The sequence below is a fragment of the Podarcis pityusensis genome (assembly GCF_964106645.2).
Source record: "Podarcis pityusensis genome assembly, chromosome: 2".
In the NCBI taxonomy this organism is placed as follows: Eukaryota; Metazoa; Chordata; class Lepidosauria; order Squamata; family Lacertidae; genus Podarcis; species Podarcis pityusensis.
In genome coordinates, this window is record NC_138029.1 from 24,279,240 (window position 1) to 24,303,648 (window position 24,409).

Genomic DNA, 24,409 nt, shown 5'->3' on the forward strand with positions numbered 1-24,409 from the left:
CATGGCAGCTGCACTTTCCTGGAAGTGACTGTAATGCAGCTGGAAACTGTTTACCTTTGAGGGTGGCATCTTGGCCCTCTGGGGCCTAGGTGGAATCTGCCAGCTTATTGTCACTCCCATTGTGGCAGGTAAGTTCACTGGGCCCCAAATGGTCTTGCAGCTCTTCCTCACAGGACAGGTGGGATTGATGTGCTCAGGAAGGTAGGTGGGGAGAGAATAGGATCCCAAAGTAGCTGGTAAGAGCAACGGCAAGTGGAAAATGTGTCTGCTTTCTAGCACTTAGCAGTGATTTTTAGCCTGACTGAACCATGTCATTTCCTAGATTCTCACCTTACTGCTTTAGTCCTATATTCAGCTGCTCGCACTGAAAATTTCTTGATCATGAGTGGCGGCAGCTGTGAACCAGGTGGATTTGTGAATTGGCAAAAAGGTTGGCTGCAACATAATGCTATCTGTTAGAGGATGAAGGATGCACTCTAACTGGGTGAGGGTTTACACGAAGAGCTAATCTATTGAGGTAATATTTCTACTATGAGGATTGGGGGAAAGGTGATTTAAAAATACCTTCACCTTGGCTATGACCTTGCTGGCTTCCTGTTAGAGAATGAAAGCTCTCATGCTTCTCAGTGATCAGACGTGTTGCCATGCATGAGAATTACTAATCCCTTGAAAAGATCCTGGAATATTAACCTGGCCATCTCAGTACCAGTTATTTCCCCCCCTGATAATAACCCACTCTCAAAGACAGGTTCTGTAACAAAACGGAAAAATGGTGACACCTGGCATGAGGTGGGCTTTTAGTGCCTTTCTTAGATACTTCTCTCTGTACAAAACTGGATTTGGATGGGAAAAGACAGCATTGTCTCAAACACGCTCCATGACCTTTCTCTGCAGACTTGTTTGTTCTGCTACCTCAAGCTGGAAAGCAGACAGATGCTACAAAGCAGCCATGTGGAATCTAGACAAACCATTTCTGTTCAGCAAAGCCTCATGCCTAGTGCTTGATCTAGCACTATTAAGACCCGCCTGAAACCACAGTCTCCTGATCCTTGATGCTGTAATCAATATCATTTAGCAATGTGTCCAGGATGCTGGACATGTTTTTACATGATCTTTTTTGTATACTGCTTAAAGGTAAAGGTAAAGGGACCCCTGACCATTAGGTCCAGTCGTGGCCGACTCTGGTGTTGCGGCGCTCATCTCGCTTTACTGGCCGAGGGAGCTGGCGTACAGCTTCCGGGTCATGTGGCCAGCATGACTAAGCCGCTTCTGGCAAACCAGAGCAGCGCACGGAAACGCCATTACCTTCCCACCAGAGCGGTAACTATTTATCTACTTGCACTTTGAGGTTCTTTTGAACTGCTAGGTTGGCAGGAGCAGGGATTGAGCAACGGGAGCTCACCCCGTCGCGGGGATTCAAACCGCCGACCTTCTGATCAGCAAGTCCTAAGCTCTGTGGTTTAACCCACAGCGCCACCCGCGTCCCTCTGTATACTGCTTAGAGATGCTTAAATATTAAGTGTTTTAGAAATGGTTTTAAATAAACAAAATAAAACAATATCTACCCTGTAGATCTTGTAGATCTTGAACTCATATTACATTTTCCACCAAAAACTTTAATGCTCAAATCAGTTGTGGTACATAGGGTTCAAAGGCACAGCATTAGTTCATGGATAAATAAGCTAAGACACTGATGCAATGAACAATACGCCCCGTTGGCTCTTGTTACAGGGGAATAACGTTGTAAGGGTATAACTTCAGCACAGCAAGTAGGATGTTCCTTTGGACTGGGCTAGCAAATGGGAATTCCTTCCGGAGAGATGGTCCCAAGCTCTCTGCTTGTGCTGGGTCTGGCATCTCCATGGCCTAGGCAACTGAGGAACTGTTAGCAGCAGCTCCAAGCCACACGGAGTGGACTTCTCCTGAGAGGATTGGCTAGAGGCAGGCTCTGGTGGCACCAGAGATGGTGCTGGGACAGGAGGCAAGGAGGGCACAGGAACTGGGGCCAACTGGGCACACAGCATCTGGCTGATATGAGAGGGGACAGGCTGGATCTGCCATGGGAACCCTCTCTGGGATCTAAGTTCTCATTAGTAATGTCCCTCAGGGTGACTCTGCTGTGTTTTGAGGCAGGGACATTACCCATCCTCTGCTTCCCAGGTTCGTCAGTAGGCAACTCCTCCCACCCTTCGTCCTGCTCTGACCAGCCTCTCCACAACATTTCAGGGGTCATGGCAGACTCCCATCAATTGCAATCAAGGCATCTGTAAAGGTGAACGCCATTTACTGAAAGGCATCTTGTTTCTTCATTTCTGATTTTTCCTTCCCCGGTAATATGCACCCAGAAGACAGTGCATGTTATGGGTGGCACTGTGGGTTAAACCACAGAGCCTAGGATTTGCCAATCAGAAGGTCAGTGGTTCGAATCCCCGCAACGGGGTGAGCTCTCGTTGCTCGGTCCCAGCTCCTGCCAACCTAGCAGTTCGAAAGCACCTCAAAGTGCAAGTAGATAAATAGGTACCGTTCCAGCGGGAAGGTAAACGGTGTTTCCGTGTGCTGCTCTGGTTCGCCAGAAGTGGCTTAGTCATGCTGGCCACATGACCTGGAAGCTGTACGCTTGCTCCCTCAACCAATAAAGTGAGATGAGCGCCGCAACCCCAGAGTCAACCATGACTGGACCTAATGGTCAGGGGTCCCTTTACCTTTATGTCACACTTGCCATTCAAGCAACACAGTCCAGGGAAAAATGCAAGTCTAGGAATGAACTGTGCCTACCTTCAAATGTGACCGGGAATATTGTGTACCTGTTGTGGAAAGGTTTCCCTGAAAATAGAAATGTTGCAAATTACTGACGTAAACAGACTGGTCTATATGTTGAAGTTTATTGCGAAAGAATTTTAAATTGAAGTTAATTTTTAAATAACGTCAGGTGCCATTTTTCATTCAACAGTACTTTTGGGAAATGTTGTATTTTGTCCAACATGGTACCTTCCCAAAATAATGCAACAGTTCACCCAACTGTTGTTTACTGTTCTAGTTTTCTTTTTAGACAAGTAAGATGAAATTATGAAAGATGAACAGAAATGGGTTCCCAGGGACAGAAAGTAATACATGAAACAACTTTAAATGTGTTATGGAGAAGGCAGCTTTTAGAATGAATTTAATAGTGGGCTCCTAAGAATCAAGCATCATTCAGAATGATCCTAGCCTCAAAAATCTGGGGCATCACAAAAAAGGCAGTTTAAAAAGCCAGGATTCCACCTCTTCCAACCAAGTATCAACGAAATAGCCTGTACAAAAGCCTGTGTAGGCTTTCCAATTGTCAGGCTTTGTTCTGCTTCCAGCGACTTTCTGGAATTCTGCCTTTTTCCTTTTCTCTTCTGGAACAGCATTGACTTGGAGGCTCTTCCAGCAGTGTAGGTGGAAATACAATATGAACCAACTTTTATATTCACCACCAAAAGGCTGTGGGAGCATTTGGCATTTTCAAAGCAAATGTCTGTAAGCCTACAAATTTTATTGCTGTGCAGTAAAGCTATTTGCACCTAGTTTTCAGAGTTTGACATATTAATAGAGAGTTATAGGCATTTGCATTTTCAAATGAAATATTAAACTACACCTGATATTTTCAAGAAAGGTGGACAAGCCAAAACCTGTGAGAAAAAACATGGAGGGTGTTTGGTTGGAAGGTGTGACAGAAGATGTCAATGTTCAAGTTATTAGAACTGACCCATCCACTTCAGATAGCTTAGGAAGCAGGCTTCTATATCAGTCTGTAAAGGTGCTTTGCTTAATGCCCCTGCCAAGTAGCTTCTTAGATTCCTAAGGGAGCCCTACTCCTTAGACATATTCACATAGGATAGATCAATCAGTCAGTCAGTCAAAGGATATTAGCCATGTTGGCTTAATAGAAGCCAAGTTCGGAGTCAAGATCCAACTGAATGCCAATTTTGGGAAGAAAGAAACAGCACCTGAGGACTATTGCCTCAATTTCCCTGTTTGTGGGTTTCCAAAGGCATCTAGCTGTCCTCTCTGGGATGCTGGACAACAAGGACCTTGATCTGATCTCGGAAGGCCCAGTGATGTTCTTACGCTTTTATGGGGAAATTCTCTATTTCAGGCTGAGGGTGAGGGTGAAATTTAAAGAGCAAAAGAAAATGCATGTGCTTCCATTGTTAGTAAACTGAACCTAGCCTGTTGAGACATTCATAGTCTCCTGATTTCATAACGAAGCAATATGGCATTTTATATATTGCACTAAATCTCCCCAACTGCATTTTCTCAGCTAGCCTTTGGCCAATTAACTATGAAATCCATTATTGTGGTTCTGGAAGCATGTAGGTTTTCATAGTGTGCCCAACCAGGAAGAGAAAGAAGTGTTCTGTTTTACCATGCGGATGAGCTCAGAAAAACCTTGGGGTGCTATGCTTGCCTAAGTATTAACTACTCTGCCTTTTGTACTCTTAGCATAACTCCATTTTAAAGCCAGTTCTGCAAGATAGTACCCACCCCCCTTGCTAATGCACTGTCTGAAGAAAACTAAGGAGATGGATTGAAATCATTTTTACAGATTCCTTGATAGTTACCAGCCTTGCCATAACATCTGTATTCCCTATCTTTGGAGACTAAAAAACCACTAAGGGACAGGACGTGGTGCAGCAGTCAACAACACATGCCTGGTTCCTCAAGCACAGAAATTCCTTGCTTTTCCCACGCAACTGTCATAGGCTTCATCTGATACACTTCCCACCCAGCCTCATTGGGTCCCTACTGCTGACTCTGCCCACCTGAGTCCTCAAGAAGATATTACTTCTCTCACATCTGTGTTTCCGGAAAGCTGTGCATGCCACATCGCTTGAGGCATAATCTGACACAGGAGTTGGCCTCCTGTATCTAAAAGATATATAGCGGGCCAGGGGAAGGGAGATGAAAAAGCAAGTTTGCTTGGTGCTTTAAAAAAGCAACAACAGAAAAAAGAGAGAAACAGATTGGACCTGTATCAATAAAAATTTGCATTGCCAAATCCTTCATACCTGATGCTCTTTCTACAGACTGGGAGTCCTTCCATCTTCAGGAGACTGTTTTTGGAGATGCTGGAGAACATGCTCATTTTCTCTAGCTTTAGTAAAAATGTAGGTCTCTCCTTATAGGGCTATATTTAGGTTCCTTATGTTTTCCTTTCTAAAGTTAATGTAATTCATGTCCTTGCAATTCCCCTGAGTAAAAACAGCAATTACTGGTGCCTATGCAATAATTTGAACCGTATCAGCAGGTTCTAATTGTCTGCATACCTGGTAACACCCTTCACCACTGCTCGCTACCAAGCCACCATGCTTGGCTCACAGCTGATATTATGTGTTTCCTCAGCTCCTCTAAAATACCACACGGTAATTGACCAAATTTGGTGAAAAGTCTGGAAACTAGGAAGGGGGTAGAGGGAAACGAAAGGTGATTGATGTTTTGAGATTATAGTGCGGTTTGAGTTGTCAAGGTTAATGCACTATACTTTGTGGAAGTGCTGCCTTCCTTTTTTTTTTAAAATACTCTGTTTTTTATGCCCTTCTGACTGTTTTCTGCTCAGTCCCCATGAGTGGTTTACAAGAGTCCTCGTTTGCAGCTGGCGTTTGGCGTGCACATGAGCTTGGTGCTGCCAGCTCAGTTTTACTAGAGACCTAAAACTTCATTGCTTTCTGCAGCTACAGTTTTGCCTTCTGCTTCTTAAATTAGTGCCTTTTGCATCCAACTCGGCTGAATGAGAAGTTCCCCGTGTTTTCTTTTTTCAGTCAAGCATTCAAAATACAAATAGTACTAAGCCTTGTTACGCCGTGGTATCCTTGGTTTCGCTGCTGTTGGTATCTCAGCTGTGTAAGAAGGCAGCATTTTATTAGATGTGCGAGATGGTTTTGAAAGGGCTGAAACTCCCTACTTTTCTGCGCACTTCTAATGAGAGAAGGCTGAGATGTAGCTGCACAAATGGGAAACCGGTGGTGCTCTGGAACTTGTTCTGTTTTCTGTTATTTTTTAATGCTTTTGCATTTTAAAAATGTCATCCATACCTCAAAAATATTTGAAATTATATATTAAAAAGTAAGAGAAAACTAAAGGGGCCCATTTTACCAGAAATGTGCCAAGCAAGCTTGGCATGAACTCATTTTGAATTGATGAAGTACTGTTCAAACACTCTGGCCTTCAGAATACTTTCTACCTGTATAGGAACATTGTACTCATGAAGGGATGGAACTGAACACCACTAGTTTCAGTATGTTTTCTTTCTCTGCCAAAGAGGCCAAGAAACTCGTAAAATCTCTGTTCCCTAAGAATACGGTTATTAGACATAAAATGGTTATTGCAGAAGAATTGCTTATGTCCTCAGCATGGCTTGTCAGTATGTGATGATTTTAACTTTCTTTTTACAGCTCCTCTTCGTTCTACTATCACCTCCCATATTCAGACTGCAGCTTTAAGTATCTCAGTAGAGTTGAACAAATTAAGGATCTCAGTATAGTTCAAATGGTTGTAGTCGAATGTTGACGACAGTAACCATAAGGATTTGTGGTGCATATGCTCGTAGATGTATTTGATTAAACAGCTTTGACAGGAAATAAATAGAGAAATGGGAGTAGTAACAGTACATTAAAAAAAAAAAAACAACTGGCAAAATTGCTGGGTTCCACTTTGAAAATGTTTGGAGCCTAGAGAAGTGAGTTCTGATCTGCCAAAAACAGATTGAATTCTCCTTTTCTCTGGCTGGAATAATAAATCTGAAATGAATTTCATTTATATTATTATTATTATTATTATTATTATTATTTATTAAAATATTCATATACTGCCTATTATGAAAATATCTCAAGATGGTATACTATTAATGATACAATAACAATAAAATAGATCAAGCAGCAGAAAAGTTATGACAAGTGAATATCCTTACTGGCAATTAAACAAAGGGTGGACACCACGTGATTGCAGGTAGTGTCACGTGTAGTTAGATTCTAAATCTCTGAAACTTCAACCTCGCATCTGCAATGATTTAATGAACTATGATTCCGGAAATCCATGAGAAATGCCACATTATCAGAACTGATGGCACCTATGCCAGGTTTCATTGAAAGTTTTATGACTTCTATACTAGGGTTGCCATATTCCCAAGAGTGAAAAAGGTTTGTTTTCTGCGACGTTGTTGAGCTTGTATTAGATTAAATGAGGTGTTTCCAATGAACTGGAAGTCGAAAACCACAGCTTTTTTTCAGCTGGAACTCCCCAGACCTCAGTTCTGGCACCTCCCCAATGGGTACCATTGTCATTACAGTGGTACCTCGGGTTTCATACGCTTCAGGTTACGTACGCTTCAGGTTACAGACTCTGCTAACCCGGAAATAGTGCTTCAGGTCAAGAACTTTGCCTCAGGATAAGAACAGAAATCGTGATACGGCGGCGTGGCAGCAGCAGGAGGCCCCATTAGCTAAAGTGATGCTTCAGGTTAAGAACAGCTTCAGGTTAAGAATGGACCTCCAGAACGAATTAAGTACTTAATCCGAGGTACCACTGTATAAGAGAAGAAGAGAGGACTTCATGATGAGTCTTGGCACCTCTTTTTCTAGAAAAACAGCACGGGTCCAAACAATTTTTGTTAGGTCAGCAAAGTACTTATTATTACTTGTCCTCGGGGTTTTTGTTTCAGATATAATCCCTGCTCAATTATTTTGTTTTAGATATAATCCCTACTTTCATCCATCCTTACATAGCTGTTTGGCTTTATGTGGAATTCACCTGTGCTAATTTTCAGTTTAAATGTTCACAAAAATCAAAGTCCTACTGTTATTTGTAAGGCAAATTCCTCCTCTATCAGCCCCCAAAGTCTATAGATAGAGGAAGCGGTGATGCAAATCAACGAAGTGGAATTAAAATCTGGTAAAATGAGCATGCTTATTTTTTAAAATCAAGTCTTCTTACCATTTTGTGAAAGGCTTTCAAAAACTTGACAATGAATATGAGTATAAAAGAAAGCTGCAGTAAATTTTCCATTTACATAAAAAATACTTTAAAATCCAGAAGAGCATGTGAAATGTAGATATGCTTTTCCATATAATTTATGCTGACAAGCATCTTTGCCATATCTTTCTGTAACTCACTAGATCAGGGACTTTGAGGAACAAGCTTTCTTGGAAATCAGTAGAAGTTAGTATGTCTTAAAAAGACACACACTCACATGCTACTAATGGAACTGTATAGCAAATATTTGAAAAGGCAGTCATCTTTTCCCTCAGGCTAATAAGATTAAGTTCTAATAATCTTTTTGACCAGCTGCTGAAGACATTAGTTTTCATATGTTTTTCTTACGTAAATTAGCTAAATCGCAGTCAAATATTGAAACAAAATAAAAGAAAACTTAAAAACTCTTAGTTCACCCTCTTTATTGACTCTTAATTGCCTTTGCAATTGGACTACCTTATCTTAAAGGCTTGATGAAGAGTTTTGTGTGACTTGACTGTCCTCCCTTGCCAAGCACTGTTGGCTCAAAGACATACTATTTAAAAGATTTTGGGTGCTTTTCACATCACAGATTGAATTGTCAGGCCATATTGATTCAAGCCAGCTTTTGCTCAGTTCAAATAGCAACAGGTTGCCTTGAAATTAATACAGTTGACCTAATGTCAGTTTTGAAAGTAAAAAGACATTATGAAACTTATTTTTTCTTTTGTGTACATGGAATACACAGAGCATTAATATTGTTACCTGATAGCACAGCTTATTCTGCTGTGGGAGGGATGCCCTTTTCTTCCTGCCAGTGATAATTAGCATAGACCCAAATGGTCCACTTTGTTTTAATATACCAAATAATAAATTTGGTTGGTTGATAGGCAAAGATCTTCGCCCAAGCGGTTACACTATGGGATGCCGCTTGGGACCAGTTTACTTCCACAACCGCCTAACCTCCTATTTGTTCACTCGACTACTTCGATCTGTTACAGATGCCACATAATGCTTGTTCTTCTCTTGTAAGTAATTGTGTAAGAAACCACCTACACTATGGAACTCCCTGCCTATTGACATCAGCAAGGCACATTTACTGCACACTTTAGCGGTGCCTGCTTAAAATATTTTTGTTTAGACAAGGCTATCTGAACATGAAGAATGCTGGCATGTGTTTTAAGGTGGGGCAGGATGGTGCTGTGGTCTAAACCACAGAGCCTAGGGCTTGCTGATCAGAAGGTCGGCGGTTCAATCCCCGTGACGGGGTGAGCTCCCGTTGTTCGGTCCCAGCTCCTGCCCACCTAGCAGTTCAAAAGCACGTCATGTGCAAGTAGATAAATAGGTACCGCTCCGGCGGGACGGTAAACGGTGTTTCTGTGCACTGCTCTGGTTCGCCAGAAGTGGCTTAGTCATGCTGGCCACATGACCCGGAAGCTGACTGCGGACAAACGCTGGCTCCCTCGGCCTATAGAGCGAGATGAGCACCGCAACCCCAGAGTCGTCCATGACTGGACCTAATGGTCAGGGGTACCTTTACCTTTACCTAGGATATAAAAGCACTAACAAATATAGGGCGTGGTATTCAATTAAATAATTGCGTAAGCGGAATGATTTCTGCTTGGGCAATGGGAATTCCCCCTTCTCTTCTCTTCTCCTCCCCTCCCCCCACACCATCCTCAGTTCTGCGCTGGCAGGTTGGGGGAAATGTAGAACAGATTTAGCGGCGTCTGGCGGGGGGGAGGGGGAGGGGGAGGAAGGAGGGCAAGTTTTCTTGTGCAAGCGGAAGTAGTTTTGCTTGTGGAAGACGCTACTTAACGCTACTTTGAATACAACCGAATGCCATGTTTGTTTTATGATATTGGGGTTATTTATATAAATGAACTATATTGCACGTTACAATCTGTTAATAAAAGTAAATTTAAAAACAAACAAACAAGTAGTAGTTCTATGAAGCCTAATGGGTCAATCTCTCATACTCTTTTCTGCGATCAGCATAATGGTCTGTTTGATACACCACAATTCCATGGATCCAATCACAATCTCATCCCTGCTAAGCATGGTTGTTGTGCCCTCTTTGTGACAAAAAAGGTCAATCCACTTTCCTTGCTGTTAGATTATCTGAGGTTCGTTTTCACTGTGGAAGCAGGATGGAATGGTCCAGTGGTACATTTTATAGCAGTCAGATGAGGACCCTGCCTCCATCTTTTCCCTATTACCCCGAGAAAGCTGGGATTCAGCAGGGGTCAGGAGTGAGTTCAAGACTTTGCCAACTGAATGATTCTTAAGTCTTGCTGTATGTGATCTGGACCGAGGATTAAGCCACTAAATTCTTACCTGGCACTCCCTCTGATTAATTTGTTTTTTTGTGTGTGTCTGTGTGCTTCATAGTTCTAAAATCAAACCCAAAGGGCTGGTTGTATTTAAAGGGGAGAAAAACAACCTTAACATGTATGCTTTGAGACTGATAACAAACTCTGCAGTTCAAGCTTTAATAACTAGAGGGAAGCTAAGAAACTTCAAAAAGTGGCGTAATAATGTTTTTGACAATGCGTCAGCTAAATGTTAGACGGAATCTTTTAAATCCTCTCAATATAAGTAGTTTTAAATTGGAAGTTTTGAACTTTTTCCTCCACAAGTGTATGCTAAAGCTGTTCTGGTATCTTTGAGTTTAGAAGATCTATTTTCTGAAAAACATGAGTTTTTATCTAAGTTGTTTCCTCTTGCCCAACTGAAGCAAAAATGCATTAGATATCCTAACCAACTGTACTAGCAATACACCAATATTAATATTCTAGCCTTTTAAATATTTATCTAGAGGGTACTGTTTTATGCAGTGATCTCTGACCTTTGAGTGATCTCCCACTAGCACTCTTGACAGTAATCCAAAAGGCTGCTGATGTCAGTGGGAAGGCTTCTCAGTGAATGATATAATAGATCATTGTTGGGGTGGGTGGGTGGGTGCTCAGTTTCGGTAGATACTGTATTTTTCACTCCATAAGACGCACTTTTTCCCTCCTAAAAAGCAAGGGGAAATGTGTGTGCATTTTATGGAGCGAATGCAGGGGGGAGGCAGGCAGAAAAAGCCCCCAAGAGCCGCACACAAGCTCCGCACTGCTCTTGTGGGCTTTTCCCCAGGAGGCAGAAGGAACTGACGCGGCCAGTCAGTCCCTTCTCCCTCCACGTAGAAAAGCCCGCAGGAGCCATGCGCTCCTTAAAGGGTGTGCGGCTCCTGTGGGCTTTTGTGGGAGGTAGGGGTATTGCCATAGCCGTGCGCAGCCCCTCCGGCCGGGAGAGGCTGCGCGCGGCTATGGCTTCTTTAGCCACGCGCAGCCTCTCCCGGCGGGAGAGGTTGTGCACGGCTAAAGAGGAAGCCAAGACAGCGAGCAGGATCCATCCCGCTCGCTGTCTTGGCTTCTTTGCTCTTTGGGACTGGGGGGGGGGGGAATAAGGATTTTTTTTCTTGATTTCCCCCTCTAAAAACTAGGTGCGCCTTATGGTCCAGTGCGCCTTATGGAGCGAAAAATACGGTAATTGTGGCCCTGCAGGCCTCTCCATCAGGTCCTCAGGACTCCTGCCAGAAACAAACAGTTGATTCAGAGGCTTATTTTGCACAGTCTCTACATAAAAATAGCCTTTGGACGAAAAATATTTCCCCAATAGTTGCTCTACTGCAAAACAAAATGTTCCCCTTAGGAGTAGATAACTTTTTTTCCATTTTTTTTAACATGAGCTCATGGTGGAATTGATTGAGTTCAAATGCTGACAGGAGTATCAATTCACACTCAACCATATGGGAAGAAAACCCCTGACCCAACTGCCCCAATGTCAGAAAGGGTAGGGAAACCCGCTATCCTATTTGTTAATGGGTAACCCAATTTTGCACTTCGTGTGACTGGGGGTGAACTTTGGTAATATTTCGTAATATGGTGCCCTGTGCAAGGCCAAAGTTTGGCGCCCTCAAATGGATATTCTCAGTTATGGGTCGCCTCAATTTTGCGCACACACACCCCATTTTGACACCCTATGTGAAGGAACTGCTCATACCACCCTAAATTTGGCACTGCTAGTAAATGCAAGCCCATCTGATCAGCTGAAGCTGTAGGCACCCCTGGCAATGCCAACACGACTGGCACAAAACAAAAAGGGAAAGGAAATCTTCAGGCCCCAGCTCCTTAAAAAGGGGACAACTGCTGCCCTCCTAAGCAGATCTTCAGAAATGGTTAGACTCCTGTAGTTTTGGCAGGGGGCTTTGGAGGGGCACATAAGAAACCCCTGTGTTTGGCATGCTTTACAGATTGTGATGTTAACACGTTAGGTAAAGGTAAAGATACCCCTGCCCGTATGGGCCAGTCGTGTCCGACTCTAGGGTTGCGTGCTCATCTCGCTCTAGAGGCCGTGAGCCGGCGCTGTCCGAAGACATTTCCGGGTCACGTGGCCAGCGTGATGAAGCTGCAGCTGGCGAGCCAGCACCAGCGCAGCACACGGAAACGCCGTTTACCTTCCCGCTATAAAGCGGTACCTATTTATCTACTTGCACTTAAGAGTGCTTTTGAACTGCTAGGTGGGCAGGAGCTGGGACCGAACGACGGGAGCTCACCCCGCCGCGGGGATTCGAACCGCCGACCATACGATCGGCAAGTCCTAGGCACTGAGGTTTTACCCACAGCGCCACCCGCGTCCCTTGTTAACACGTTACCTGGACCTATTAATACTGTAAGCACTGTTTTCATTTCTGATTTTGTAATTCCAAGAATCATTCTACCTGATTTCATTGTTTAGATTTTAATTTGCTCCAGAGTAAGGTGAAGAATTCAAAGGTATCACACTTCAAAGAATAAAACCATTCTTGTTTCATTTTAATGGGGCTGTTCATAGGCATATGTTTAAGTATTTTTCTTAATCATTGTGTTCCAGTAGTCAGAAAAACTTTTTGAACAGTGCTGAAAAATATGAGTTGGAGAAAAGGATAAAACATAAGAAAATGTTAAGAGTCTTTAAATAACTTCTTGAGCTTATAGCTGCCTGGGTTCCTAGATGAAAAACAGTATTTGAGTAAATTTTTAAGAACAGGGAATCAAACTAAACAATAACAATTTGTGTTATCAATTGTATTTTTTTCTACTTTACCCATAATTTACACAGCAATACTGTCTCTACTGCACTGTACAACTAGTTTAAATGAATGTAATGGGCAAATTAATAGTGGTCCAGTTTGCATGCAGTGTTAATGCATCATTTAAAATAAACTTTGCTTTAACATGCACAGGTACTTTGCTCCTCCCTGGCTCCTGATAGAGCCATGCAGCAGAGGGAACATGCCTAAAACAAGCCAGAGTCTGGCCTATTGTAAGGTGTGAACCCAAGACCATGGTTTGTTCTCTCCAAACAAACCACAACTGGTAAGTCACAAACAAACCTTGGCTTCTAAGTCAAGACCAGGGGAGGAAACAAAGTGCTCATGTTTAATTAGAACAATTGTTTACTTTGAACAGTGGTTTCTTGTTATGTGTGAACCAGACCAGTATAAGGTGTGTCAAACCAGACACAGGTTTGTTGCTTGATAGTTCTTGCTCGGGAATGGATTCTTTTCACCACTTTCCCACATTGTAAGGTTCTTAGCATGTCAGTATCCTGCCAGGGATTGATCTCACAACTTATTCAACACCGTGGGCTAAATCTACAGTGAGTTTGAGAAATGCTGTTGCACTAAGAAGCAGAGGTTGTTCCTTTATGTGGTGGTGTAAATCCTCACTAGGATTTTTCAGTGTCCTGGAGAGATTGTGTATATGCAATACAAAAACTCTCCAATATATTTCAGTACTGGGTGTAGTACAAAATACAACTTTCCACCCTTGCAGACATTAGGGTCAATTTCAGTTTATCTCCAGCCCCTATTTTTTGTTTTCAGAATAAAGAAATAGAGACTTCAATACTGGAGTTTGTATTGGACAAGTAGCCCAATGAGTAGCGGAGCAATAATTCAACATCAAAGAGAGAGCTTCTTAGATATATTGGTATTTTGCAACAACTGCAAAAGTTCCCACCAGAAAAGAATTTTTCCATATGTGCACAGCAAACATGTGCCTTACGTTAACTGCATACACTTTTGTTTTCCTTGTACAAAAAGAAAAAGGGTATTGTGTTATTAACATTTCTTTTAAAAAAACACCTACAATTCTGCAGTTTAAGAGGGATAAGGAGAGGACCTCTCATGGATCCCATGATCCCATTTTCAGCTGAAATCACCTGAAGTATCTGCTTTACAATAACAGATAATATTTTACCAAATGATTAAGAAGTTATAACTTGGTGGTATGTACAGAATACACCAGCGGTTATCAAAGTTTGCTGTCAACTTTTCCTTGTCTTGTTTTAGTACTATCCTCAACAGGCCCACATTTAATTGGGGGATATTGAGCAATCACAGCGAGTATTATTTTACAGGAAGGCATAGGGCAGAAGAATGCTGGGTATAGATTTGCCCCATCACCAGTCAAAATAAATATGGAGACTACCCAACATAAAATACCACCGTTTTTGCATAAACCTTCCAAGACAGTTCTTTCACTGCAGCTCAGGAAGGCTTAGGGGTTTGACCATTACTATTTTTCCACAGCACTTGGAATCAACATAGACCTTCCAAGGCAGCAATATTTGTTTTTGTGCTATTTCCAGCTCACCTAAACAGGGGAAGAGTCCCACTTTTCACACAAAAAGTGAAAAGTGCACTTGGGTGAGGGGAGCTGAAATTCCCCTTCAAGCCCTTTTCTCCTAAACTACCTCCCTTTAAACCCCAATTCTTTTAAGCCCTGGTGCAGGGGTAAGGATATTACAGCTACAGATTTCAGCCTTCTAGGAGTCTGGGGCAATTCTGATGTGGTTGGGCATTGGCAGCCCAGGCTTTCTCCTGTCATCCTGGCAATGGGCTGCGTTGGCTCTCTCTCAACATCGCATCAGAAGAAAGCCTTGGATATTTCCACAGGCAGAAAATATCCACACACAACATGGCACTTAGGATTTCCACCGCCTCTTTAGGGGCTGCAAACAGGAAAGAACCTGACCTAGACATTCAGTTGTTATCAGGTATAAACCACTCTGTTCTTCAAAAACGTGGAAATCAAAATCGAAAGAACCCTTGATAAGTGAATTTAAATTTCCTCCCTTTTATGCTAACTGCTCTGGTACACTGAGCTATATAATTTATATCCCTATAAATTCCTTCTGACCTTTCCTAGCTCTGGCATTTTAATTATTTGCCATTGACTTTCGCTCAGGATTTCAGCAAGCTACGTATGCTCAATCTCTTGCAGAAAGAAACAGGGGGGAAAGAATAGATTGTGGGAGGATGCTATCAATTTTATGAAGATAATGTTAAATTGCAGCTGCTTCAACTGATGTTCTCGCTTGCAAAACTTGTTGCCAAACATTTCTGACTGCAGCAACTTGAATTTAACCTAGATTGAATATCCACACATTTGGTCTGTTAAGTACATTATGAGTCAGAGGGAATTTTGAGTGAATTAAACTCCCAAACATTTACAAGTGCTATCATGTCAAGCTTATTCATGTGGTAATGAAAAGTTTCCCTCCTCTTTCAAATACCAAGCCTAATACCCGATCATAGCCAACATTCCTTTAGGGCTTTTCCAGTGATGTCGCCCCACACCATAATTGTGCCAACCCCAATATAATGGTGGTAGCATTATAATCCTGCCACCCAAATACAGTCAGGGAGGAGCCTTGCTAGGTGGAGTTATAACGCTGCTCGTGTACTGTGATTTATTTATTTGTACCAGTCAGGGGAAATGTGTGCTGCAGACATGGCTGTGAAGCTAAGTAATACCACTAAATAGTATAATTAACTTTCTTTTAGCCCCATTTGCCTTGCAGTTCTATTGAAAAAGGAAAACGCTGTTCTGAGCTTCTTGATAGAGGGTTACGAAGCAAACATAAACAACTATATTTCTCATTGTTTTTGCAGGCCTCACAGTAGGTCTAAGTAGTTAAACCTCTCCCTTCCAAGTTATCTTAAAGTGCTGTGGAGAGCCGTTTGGGTGGGTATATCTGTGATATTTCTCAATATAGATCTATATGCAAAGAAGTATTGCTTGCGTTCAATCAATTTCTCCAAGTTAAGCACTCACAATGTTAGATCTTAGAATTCAATCAAACCTTTTCACTTTCGCATTTTGTACAAAATTTATGAAATTGTTACCAAGTAGATGTTTTAATGACTCCATATCAAAACTACTCTGGTGTCCTATCTGCCTGAATAGAGTTTTAAATCTGTTTTTAAAATCTGCTGACCAAACTAATCACCTGTTTTTTGTTTGTTTTTAAGCATAGTTAATTGCCATGTTGGTGAATGAAAAATCTGAAAAGTCAGTCAGAATAATGCTTTCTCTACAACATTGTAAGAGAGTTTTGGAAGGTATTCTGAAGGAAAACAAGACCTTTAGGTGCATATGAGTCAAGATGCTGATGGGAAACTCCCTTGCCCACAAGTGTCAGAACTCCTCTTAATAATCTTCCAGTAATAGTATCTGGAAAACCAGCATAGGGACAGTGAGACCACAGGAAGCATGTAGCAAAATCATTATTTGTACCTGCTATTTTAAAACTTGCTTTTGATTCAAATGTTGTAGCCACACATGGAAGCTTTTAAAAATTCGCTTCTACCTGTTAACTGCTCCACAGGAAACCCATAGCATTTTTAAGTGGGTCAGTTTAATTAAGTAGAGAATCTCATGCCAGTGCCAGCTGCCAGAAATGCACAGCTCCAAGTAAACCTAGTTGATCTCCATGGTTAGCAGTTTACAAATGTAACTTCATGTTGAGTGATTAACCATATGTGGTGGTAAAAATTAAATAAATTCTGAGAGCTACTTTTGGCGTCATTGTTTGCCAACAAAACGTGCTTAATGAACAGAACCAATGGCTCCATTCATGTGAAAGTGCAGTCGAACCTAGGTTCTCTAACGGCTTAGTTGTCAAACAAATCGGCTCCCGGACACCGAAAACCTGGAAGCAAGTGTTCCAGTTTTTGAACGTTTTTCGGAAGCCAGACATCTGACGCGGCTTCCGCTTGAGTGCAGGAAGCTCCTGCAGCCAATTGGAAGCTGCGCCTCTGTTTTCGAACAGTTTTGGGAGTCGAACAGACTTCCGGAACAGATTAAGTTTGAGAACCATGGTTCCACTGTATTGTTCTCAGGCTTGCTCTGCATCACCGTTTATCTCTTTTAGTGGAGACTGGATTCCTTGATAGTGGTAGGTCATAGGATCATCAATGAGAAAGTTGCATGGATGCTCAGTTCCAACAAAACCATTTTCCTCTGTATACTCACAAGGAAAAAAACCACCAAAGAGCCACCCCACCATGGCTGCCAGTTTTGACCTTGGTGATAGTATTATAACTGCAAGGCATTGTTCTATGCTGTATTTAATAATAAAGTATTAGGTGCAAGAGAAAATGTAATAAATCAAAGGTTTATCATTTATCTGGTTTCCCCCCACTTATATCAGTATATCAAAGTGATTATGCCTTTTTCCATAACTCTATAGTGCACTCACATTGTTACAGGAGTAGAGCTTATCTCATTTACATTTTTAAGTGCCTTTCAAAGTATGGAATATCTGTGCTAGAAAGCAAAACATTGCACTTCCTTGTTCTCTGGCCAATACAAAGCACATCCAAGGTCAGGTATGGTGTAAGCCTTCAACAGCAAACGTATTTGCTTGTATTTGAAAGCCAACTTGGCTGAAATAAAAAGCTATCTTTATAGCAGTGATGTAAGTCATCTCTGCAGCTGAGAGAATCTGATTAATACTTGTTCCTTGCACAGTGTAACTTTTAGTCATTATTTATCCCTTGAGGATAACACATCAGTCACTTTCATAATTCCATAGTGCTGGTATCATTCCATCAGACTTTATTTTTAAGCGACACTGTATGGTCCATCCCAACTAGTCATTTAACAGGAATCTGTAGGCTTTGGGTTTTAGAGGTTTGAACCTGAATGGTGTGTTTTTTTTCTGAAAAAAATGCCTAGTGTATTATTGAGCAGTTGAAACTAGTGCAGTAAGCTTTTTTGCTGAATCATGACTTCTGAACCTTAATTCTACATTTAATTTTCAAAAGATGCTATATTGTGTTTCCAGAAAAAGCTGCCAAGTGCTGCTTATTACATTTTTAAATATATCCTGCTTGAAGAAAGGAAGGCTAGCATATTAACTGCAGCAGAGGGCATGCAGGTTTCTGGATTAATACCCACTGCCCAAATCTCTCACATGAATATAGAGTATTTCCCCAGCCCATTAACTCAAATTGCTTGCAAAATGTAGCATGTCAGTGATGCATCCAATAGTTATTATTAAGAATCTGATTTATAAAGTATATCTGGTCTTTAGTGATGGGATTAGGTCTTTAGCGATGGAAACTGTAAATGACATACTTTCCCAAACTGGAGAAAAACTGACCAGATTGTAGGTAGTGCATCTTTATCCTGGGGCAGAATTGATGTCCCAGATTAATTTACATCTTGCAGGTGTCTTCTAGTGTCTGTCAAGTTGCTCTTCTTTAATAAAATGCACTCCTTTCTTTCATGTATGGGGAAAATTTCCTAGCTAACAGTGACCTTAAAGAGACCAGATAGGAAGGGCAACTGCCTTCCTTTTTCAAATGCAAAGCTATTGCATGTGAAGTAGCACCCTATTTTCTGAAGACCAATGTACCATCTATATATTTGGGGAAATGGTTTGCCCATTTGCTTGTATTCTGTGAGTTTGGACGCCTCTCAAGATATCGTCACCAAACTTTGCATGGGATTCCCAAGGTGGGGCCAGTAGTCTTTGTGGATGTTTGAACACTGGCTGCCATTTTGAATTGAATCCGAATTTGCCAATAAATTGACATGTCAACAGACTGCGTAAAAATTCTTCTGTCAGTTGTTAAACCTCATTTGTGAATTGTGATATTATTTTGAAGATGTATTTTAATATGGATATTATTAACAAAACGACTGCATGAAGCTTCTTGTCAAATCCGAACTATTCTCTGGGCAAATTAAAATAAGAATGCACACAAACTTCTTTCTGTATAGTTAAAGTACACTTTTCCCGCTGATACTTGCCACAGCTTTTAATTCCCAGTTCTACTTTTGGCACATCTCTTAGCAGTCTTAATTCCCATAATCCAGATCATAACACACCACTGGAAGAGCAATAACGATGCCAAAAGTTACACCATGCCACCATTTAGAAATCCCAGGAAGTTGGAATGTAAAGTTCATTCCTTTCCCATTTACGCATATTATCTTTTTAGAATGATAATGATCCCAGGGGATAGTCTGAAGGCATACGATGGGGCAACTTTGCTGGAGTTCAGCATAGTCAGCCTGCTCTCATTCGTTGCATCAGACCTGTAATATGCATAACTTGTGGCAATTAATTTCAAACAAGTTTGAAGCCCATTCTTTACTCCATAATTTAGCTTTTTGGAAGCACTTGGTAGAGGGTGGAGGAACCCAAAGCACACAGATAATTAAAAAGTTCAGATGCTGTAATTTGTATGCTGTTAATTACTGATACAGTGTCACACTGCTGTTGAAAAGTAGGAGCATGTATGAATTTGGCGGACCCAGAACTTCAGAAGAGCATGGTACAACAACCGAGCCTTTTCACCTCATTGCCCAATGTAATGAAAGGGATGTGGGGACAAAAGACGGCGTTACAGACCTTTCTTTAAACTGCCCTAACCTTGGTTCCTTTGGCAGCAAATGTTGCAACATGTGTTTTATGGTGGACTTCCATTATGGCACGCTGTGTATGTATGTAATGTATAACAATATGGAATTGTTAACATCTGAAGCTCTCTCGGTGTCGATTAAGGTTTTTGGCATCATAATATGTTAAAGCTTTACAGCATTAATGCTTTCAAGTTAACTCTTGGAATCACTTCAGAACAATTATGCAAGGGCTATCAAAAGTATTTCTCTTATCTTATCTGGATAGCCATTTTATCCTGTAAAAGATTTAAGCCTACTCTGCTCTGTTAATTGTCTAAGAGTTAGAAAGGGGATGAGGTTAGATCTTTGTACTGCAAGTTATTTTAGTTGCTTCCAGTAGGATTAAAAGTTTTGCTCATTGAGAAGGAAGTGCTAAGTGTGCCACAAGCACTCAAATGAATCATGTCCTATGTTTTCTAGTTTATCCAGTCTACATTTTTTAGTGGGCAATGAGATAGAATTCAGAGATAGTGATGAGATAGTAATGTTCAGAGGTTTAAGTCCAATTCAAAGAGGATATGCAGTCCATTGCAAACTGCACATTCATTGCAAATTCCACATTCTATTATTAATCTCAGGGAGCAGCATTCAAAGTTGCACATCCATAGAAGGATTTCTCTTTGTGCAACAGAATTTTCCTCCATCCTTCCCCTGGTGTGCCCCCTAAATCTGCTGGTGGGGGGGGGGTGTCCTCCCAACCCTCCGGAACAAATCTGGGGAAGAGAGGGAAGGAAAGTCTCATTGTGTATTGCACACAACTATCTAAGATTTAAGATTTAAGATTTAAGATAAATTTATTGTCATTGTCCGTATATACACAGTATACACAACAACGAAAATCAAACACCCACCCAAAGACCGGGTTCACATACACATTTGCACGTATCTCCAACACTCTCATCCTATGACACAGGTGGCGCTGTGGGTTAAACCACAGAGCCTAGAACTTGCCAATCAGAAGGTCGGCAGTTCGAATCCCCGCGACATGGTGAGCTCCCGTTGCTCGGTCCCTGCTCCTGCCAACCTATCAGTTCGAAAGCACGTCAAAGTGCAAGTAGATAAATAGGAACTGCTCTGGCGGGAAGGTAAACGGTGTTTCCATGTGCTGCTCTGGTTCACCAGAAGCATCTTAGTCATGCTGGCCACATGACCCGGAAGCTGTACGCCGGCTCCCTTGGCCAATAAAGCAAGATGAGCACCGCAACCCCAGAGTCGGCCACAACTGGACCTAATGGTCAGGGGTCCCTTTACCTTTATCTAACTGAATGCTTCCCACAATCTATTATCAAGGACACATTTCGCTCTTACATCTGAAAAAGATTGTTTACTTTGAAAACCTAGAATCCACTTTCTATCTAGTCGGACCATTTCTCAAACTAGCTCCGTGTTTTCCATACAGGCTGGTAGGAGTTCTCAGGGGTTTCTGACAGAAATATTCTCCCAGCCTTAGAGACTGAACCCAGGACCTGCTGCATGCCAGGCATGTGCCTAAGTGTTGAACTTCTGATTCTTGTTACACTGGATTGTTGGGGAGAGCCTACCTTTTGTGTGTGAGAGATGTTCTTTGTGTGCCTTCTGACTGGAGGGAGGCAAACCCAGAGCAAGACCCATGCAGAGACCAACTCTGTGCATATGGATTGAATGCTTAAACTAGAAGCAACTTGCAATACAGCTGATGAAGACCAGAATTTACCATTCCACTCCCCACAGGGAAATGAGACCAGGTCAGAGCCGCGGATCATATAAATGAGCAATGAGCCACCTCCTTTGCAGGCTCCGGGAAGCCTGTTGTTGTTGTTCCCATGACTTGCCAGCAGTCCTAAAGGACACTAGTGTGCCTTGTTTTAACAAATACAACTGCTATCAGTGCTGCTGTAAGAAAGGAATTAATGAAAAGAAAGCTAATGGAGGCCACGACTCTGTTTGTCATTGCGGAATGCAGAAGACCCATGAGTTACCATAAGCTTTCAGATGTTGCATTCATTCCATTTTGTTTCTTTCTGATCTTAAGAATGTTCATATCTGCTTTGTTTTGATATTTTTTCAGGGCTTGCAGGATGAAATTGAAACCTACTGCAATCAGGTTCGCTCTGTTCAAAAGAAGTTACAGCACAGAGATCTGGAGACACAGGAACAGGTAAAATGTTGTTGCTTGATAGATTTCTGCCCTTGGGCAGGGAGACTGTGCGTATACTGGAAAACAATTTCTTGCTTGAAGACGCAACCACATTTTTGGCTGAATTTTCAGTGTGCTTTATATTTGTTTTTGTTCATAGAAAAAGAATTAAACTGTCTGTACCCTGGGGACAGGTTTTTATGTAGTTTTGTCTCTTTCAACCCAGTATTTCAGCTACCTTATGCTGTCAAATGATACATATTTATTTGTAAATGGCAATACTATTTGTAATATATGTTTTTAGGTATTTATTCAGGTGGGCAATTTAACTATTTTCAGAAAACCTATACAGGTGGCAAACATTTCACACAGGGCTTCTGTTTTTGACCTCCATGCGTATTGGCAGAGCATGTATAAGTGCAGCCAACCCCCTTATGCCCCCTATTACTCCCCCATTCTGCCTGCTTCAAGGTCCAAAAGGATCCACACATTGGTGATCGAGCATCAGTTGGATGTGCCTAAAAAGGTTGATGCCTTTACACACCAAATAAAACTTTTAAGTAGAGATAAAATCATATTAACTATATGACATTCTCTTGCCCTCTTCTCTTGTATATTAAGTGCTTCTTCAAATGAGACATGTTATATTCAGATGTAGTGTTAAACCATGATTTAGCGTTACAAGGATCAACAGGTGAGAGGCCTTCCCTTCCTTGATGCATGGGGGAAAGAAGCTTAAAGCTTCTGATCATCAGTTTTGAACAAAAACTCACAGAAGTTTTAAACTCTTTTCTCCCTTGAAGGGTGGGGAAGTGGAAAGGGAACATTCAAGTCTAAACACCAGGGTTGCTCATGGTCATAATGCTAAAACATGCTGAATAAATAGGAGTGAGTATGACTTGGGAATGCAAAAGGTAAGTACTGGAACACTGCCTTTTCCCCACGCATCCTACTCCTGATGAAGTGACTTGTGGGTTTCAAGTGCTATATAGATGAAAAACAAAACATTTATTTAAAGGGGCATATGAAATATCATCCTGAGCTTTTAAGGCTGCAGTTGTACTGTGCACACTTACCGGGGGGGGAGACATTAAACTTAGACATCTGATTAGACATGTAGAATTGGGCAACACAAGAAATACTGCTGTGTAAAAGAGAATAAAGGAATACTTATTCTTAGAGCCATGATATTTAGCCATGGATCCTTTGCTTGTTATGAGGATTAAAAAGTTTCTTTCTTTACAACCCCACATGTAAAGTTTTCAGTTTTTGGTCCAATGCCAAAATATTTGCTGTTCATTCTTAACTCTGTATACTTTGCATAGTTATATTGCAAGAACAGTTATCAGATAATCTGAAAGATTCTTTTTCCATGAGTAATGCTGTGGCTGTTTGCATATTTAAAAGAGAGAAAATGTTTTCTGAGGGAGCGGTTCATTGTTTAAGGAAATTAACCAACTCTCTGATTCCTGATTTTTATACTTTCATGTTTATCATTCATTACCTTCTACTTCATATAGTCTATTATCCTTGCATTTTGTACAGCAAGGGGGCTAGAATTATGTGGGGTTTAAAGTATCACACTAGGACTTGAGAGAACTTGGGTCAAATACCCATTCAGCTGTGTAGTTATCACTATTTCTCAACGTGACCTATCTCAGTAAGTTAACATGATAATATGATGGGATGGTATAAAGTTGTATGCCACCCTGAGATCCTTGGAGAAAGAACAGGCTGAAAGGTAGTACATAATAAATCCTAGGTGTCCTTTAACAGTTGCCAAAAATTCTGCCAAGACTTTAATTTTTATGCAGGCTTCCCATTTCCCCATTCCGTTCATCTTTCTGATCTTTATCTGCTACCTATAACTCATAATTCCTTCTGTCATTCTTAGTTATACATAAACGTCCACACGTTTTTATAACAAATGGGAGTTAAGTAGCGGGGCTGATAATAATGCATGTACAACAAATGAGAAGTTGCTGTGATGTGTTCCGATGGATTGAGCCCAGCTGCTTTTATCAGTCAGTGGCTTTGTGGGGTTTGCTGTGGTTGACTGGGGAGGGTGTAGGTTGGCTGCCATTGACGATCTGATCAACCCTTTCTTGGAGGAGTTACACAACATTCTGGAAATGGGTTGAACTGCATGTGAACAGTCATGTGATACCCACAAACCCATTGTGTTCTACTCCAACTCATGGTAGACTCACTGAAACTAATGGGCCTAAGCCAGTCGTGTCTATTAGTGTTAATGGGTACGCTCTGAGTATGATTTGACACTGGATACAACCCATTTTCTCCATGCTCTGTCCTGGAGGGGAATAGGTAGACTAGTCAACAGCTCACTGGGTGTACTTCCAGCACACTGTTGTTTCCTATGTACATCTACATGCCACCTAGGTAAAGGTAAAGGGACCCCTGACCATTAGGTCCAGTCATGACCAACTCTGGGGTTGCGGCACTCATCTCGCTTTATTGGCCGAGGGAGCCGGCGTACAGCTTCCGGGTCATGTGGCCAGCATGACTAAGCCGCTTC

At 41.6% G+C, this 24,409-nt stretch overlaps 1 protein-coding gene and 1 long non-coding RNA gene across 9 annotated transcripts in view; one reads left to right on the forward strand and one right to left on the reverse strand.

Moving 5' to 3' along the window:
- CEP112 (centrosomal protein 112) overlaps positions 1 to 24,409 on the forward strand; it is a 213,968-nt gene that overhangs the window by 169,523 nt on the left and 20,036 nt on the right. For all 5 annotated transcript variants that reach the window (XR_013982675.1, XM_080994465.1, XM_080994463.1 and 2 more), the window contains one exon: positions 21,805 to 21,894. Coding sequence is in view for 4 of the 5 variants with exons in the window: in XM_080994465.1 (XP_080850591.1) it covers positions 21,805 to 21,894 (90 nt within the window). In the remaining variant the exon portion in view is untranslated. The remainder of the gene's footprint in view (positions 1 to 21,804; positions 21,895 to 24,409) is intronic.
- The window catches only part of LOC308471145, a 75,409-nt gene that overhangs the window by 5,788 nt on the left and 45,212 nt on the right, over positions 1 to 24,409 (reverse strand). The window contains exon 3 of one of the 4 annotated variants that reach the window (XR_013982706.1): positions 2,776 to 2,823. The exons of 1 other annotated variant lie outside the window; for it this stretch is intronic. This is a non-coding gene — a long non-coding RNA (uncharacterized lncRNA). Of the gene's footprint in view, positions 1 to 2,775; positions 2,824 to 2,845; positions 6,762 to 12,662; positions 12,915 to 24,409 lie in introns of those variants that run through there. 2 more of the 4 variants (XR_013982708.1, XR_013982709.1) reach the window with 2 other exon arrangements.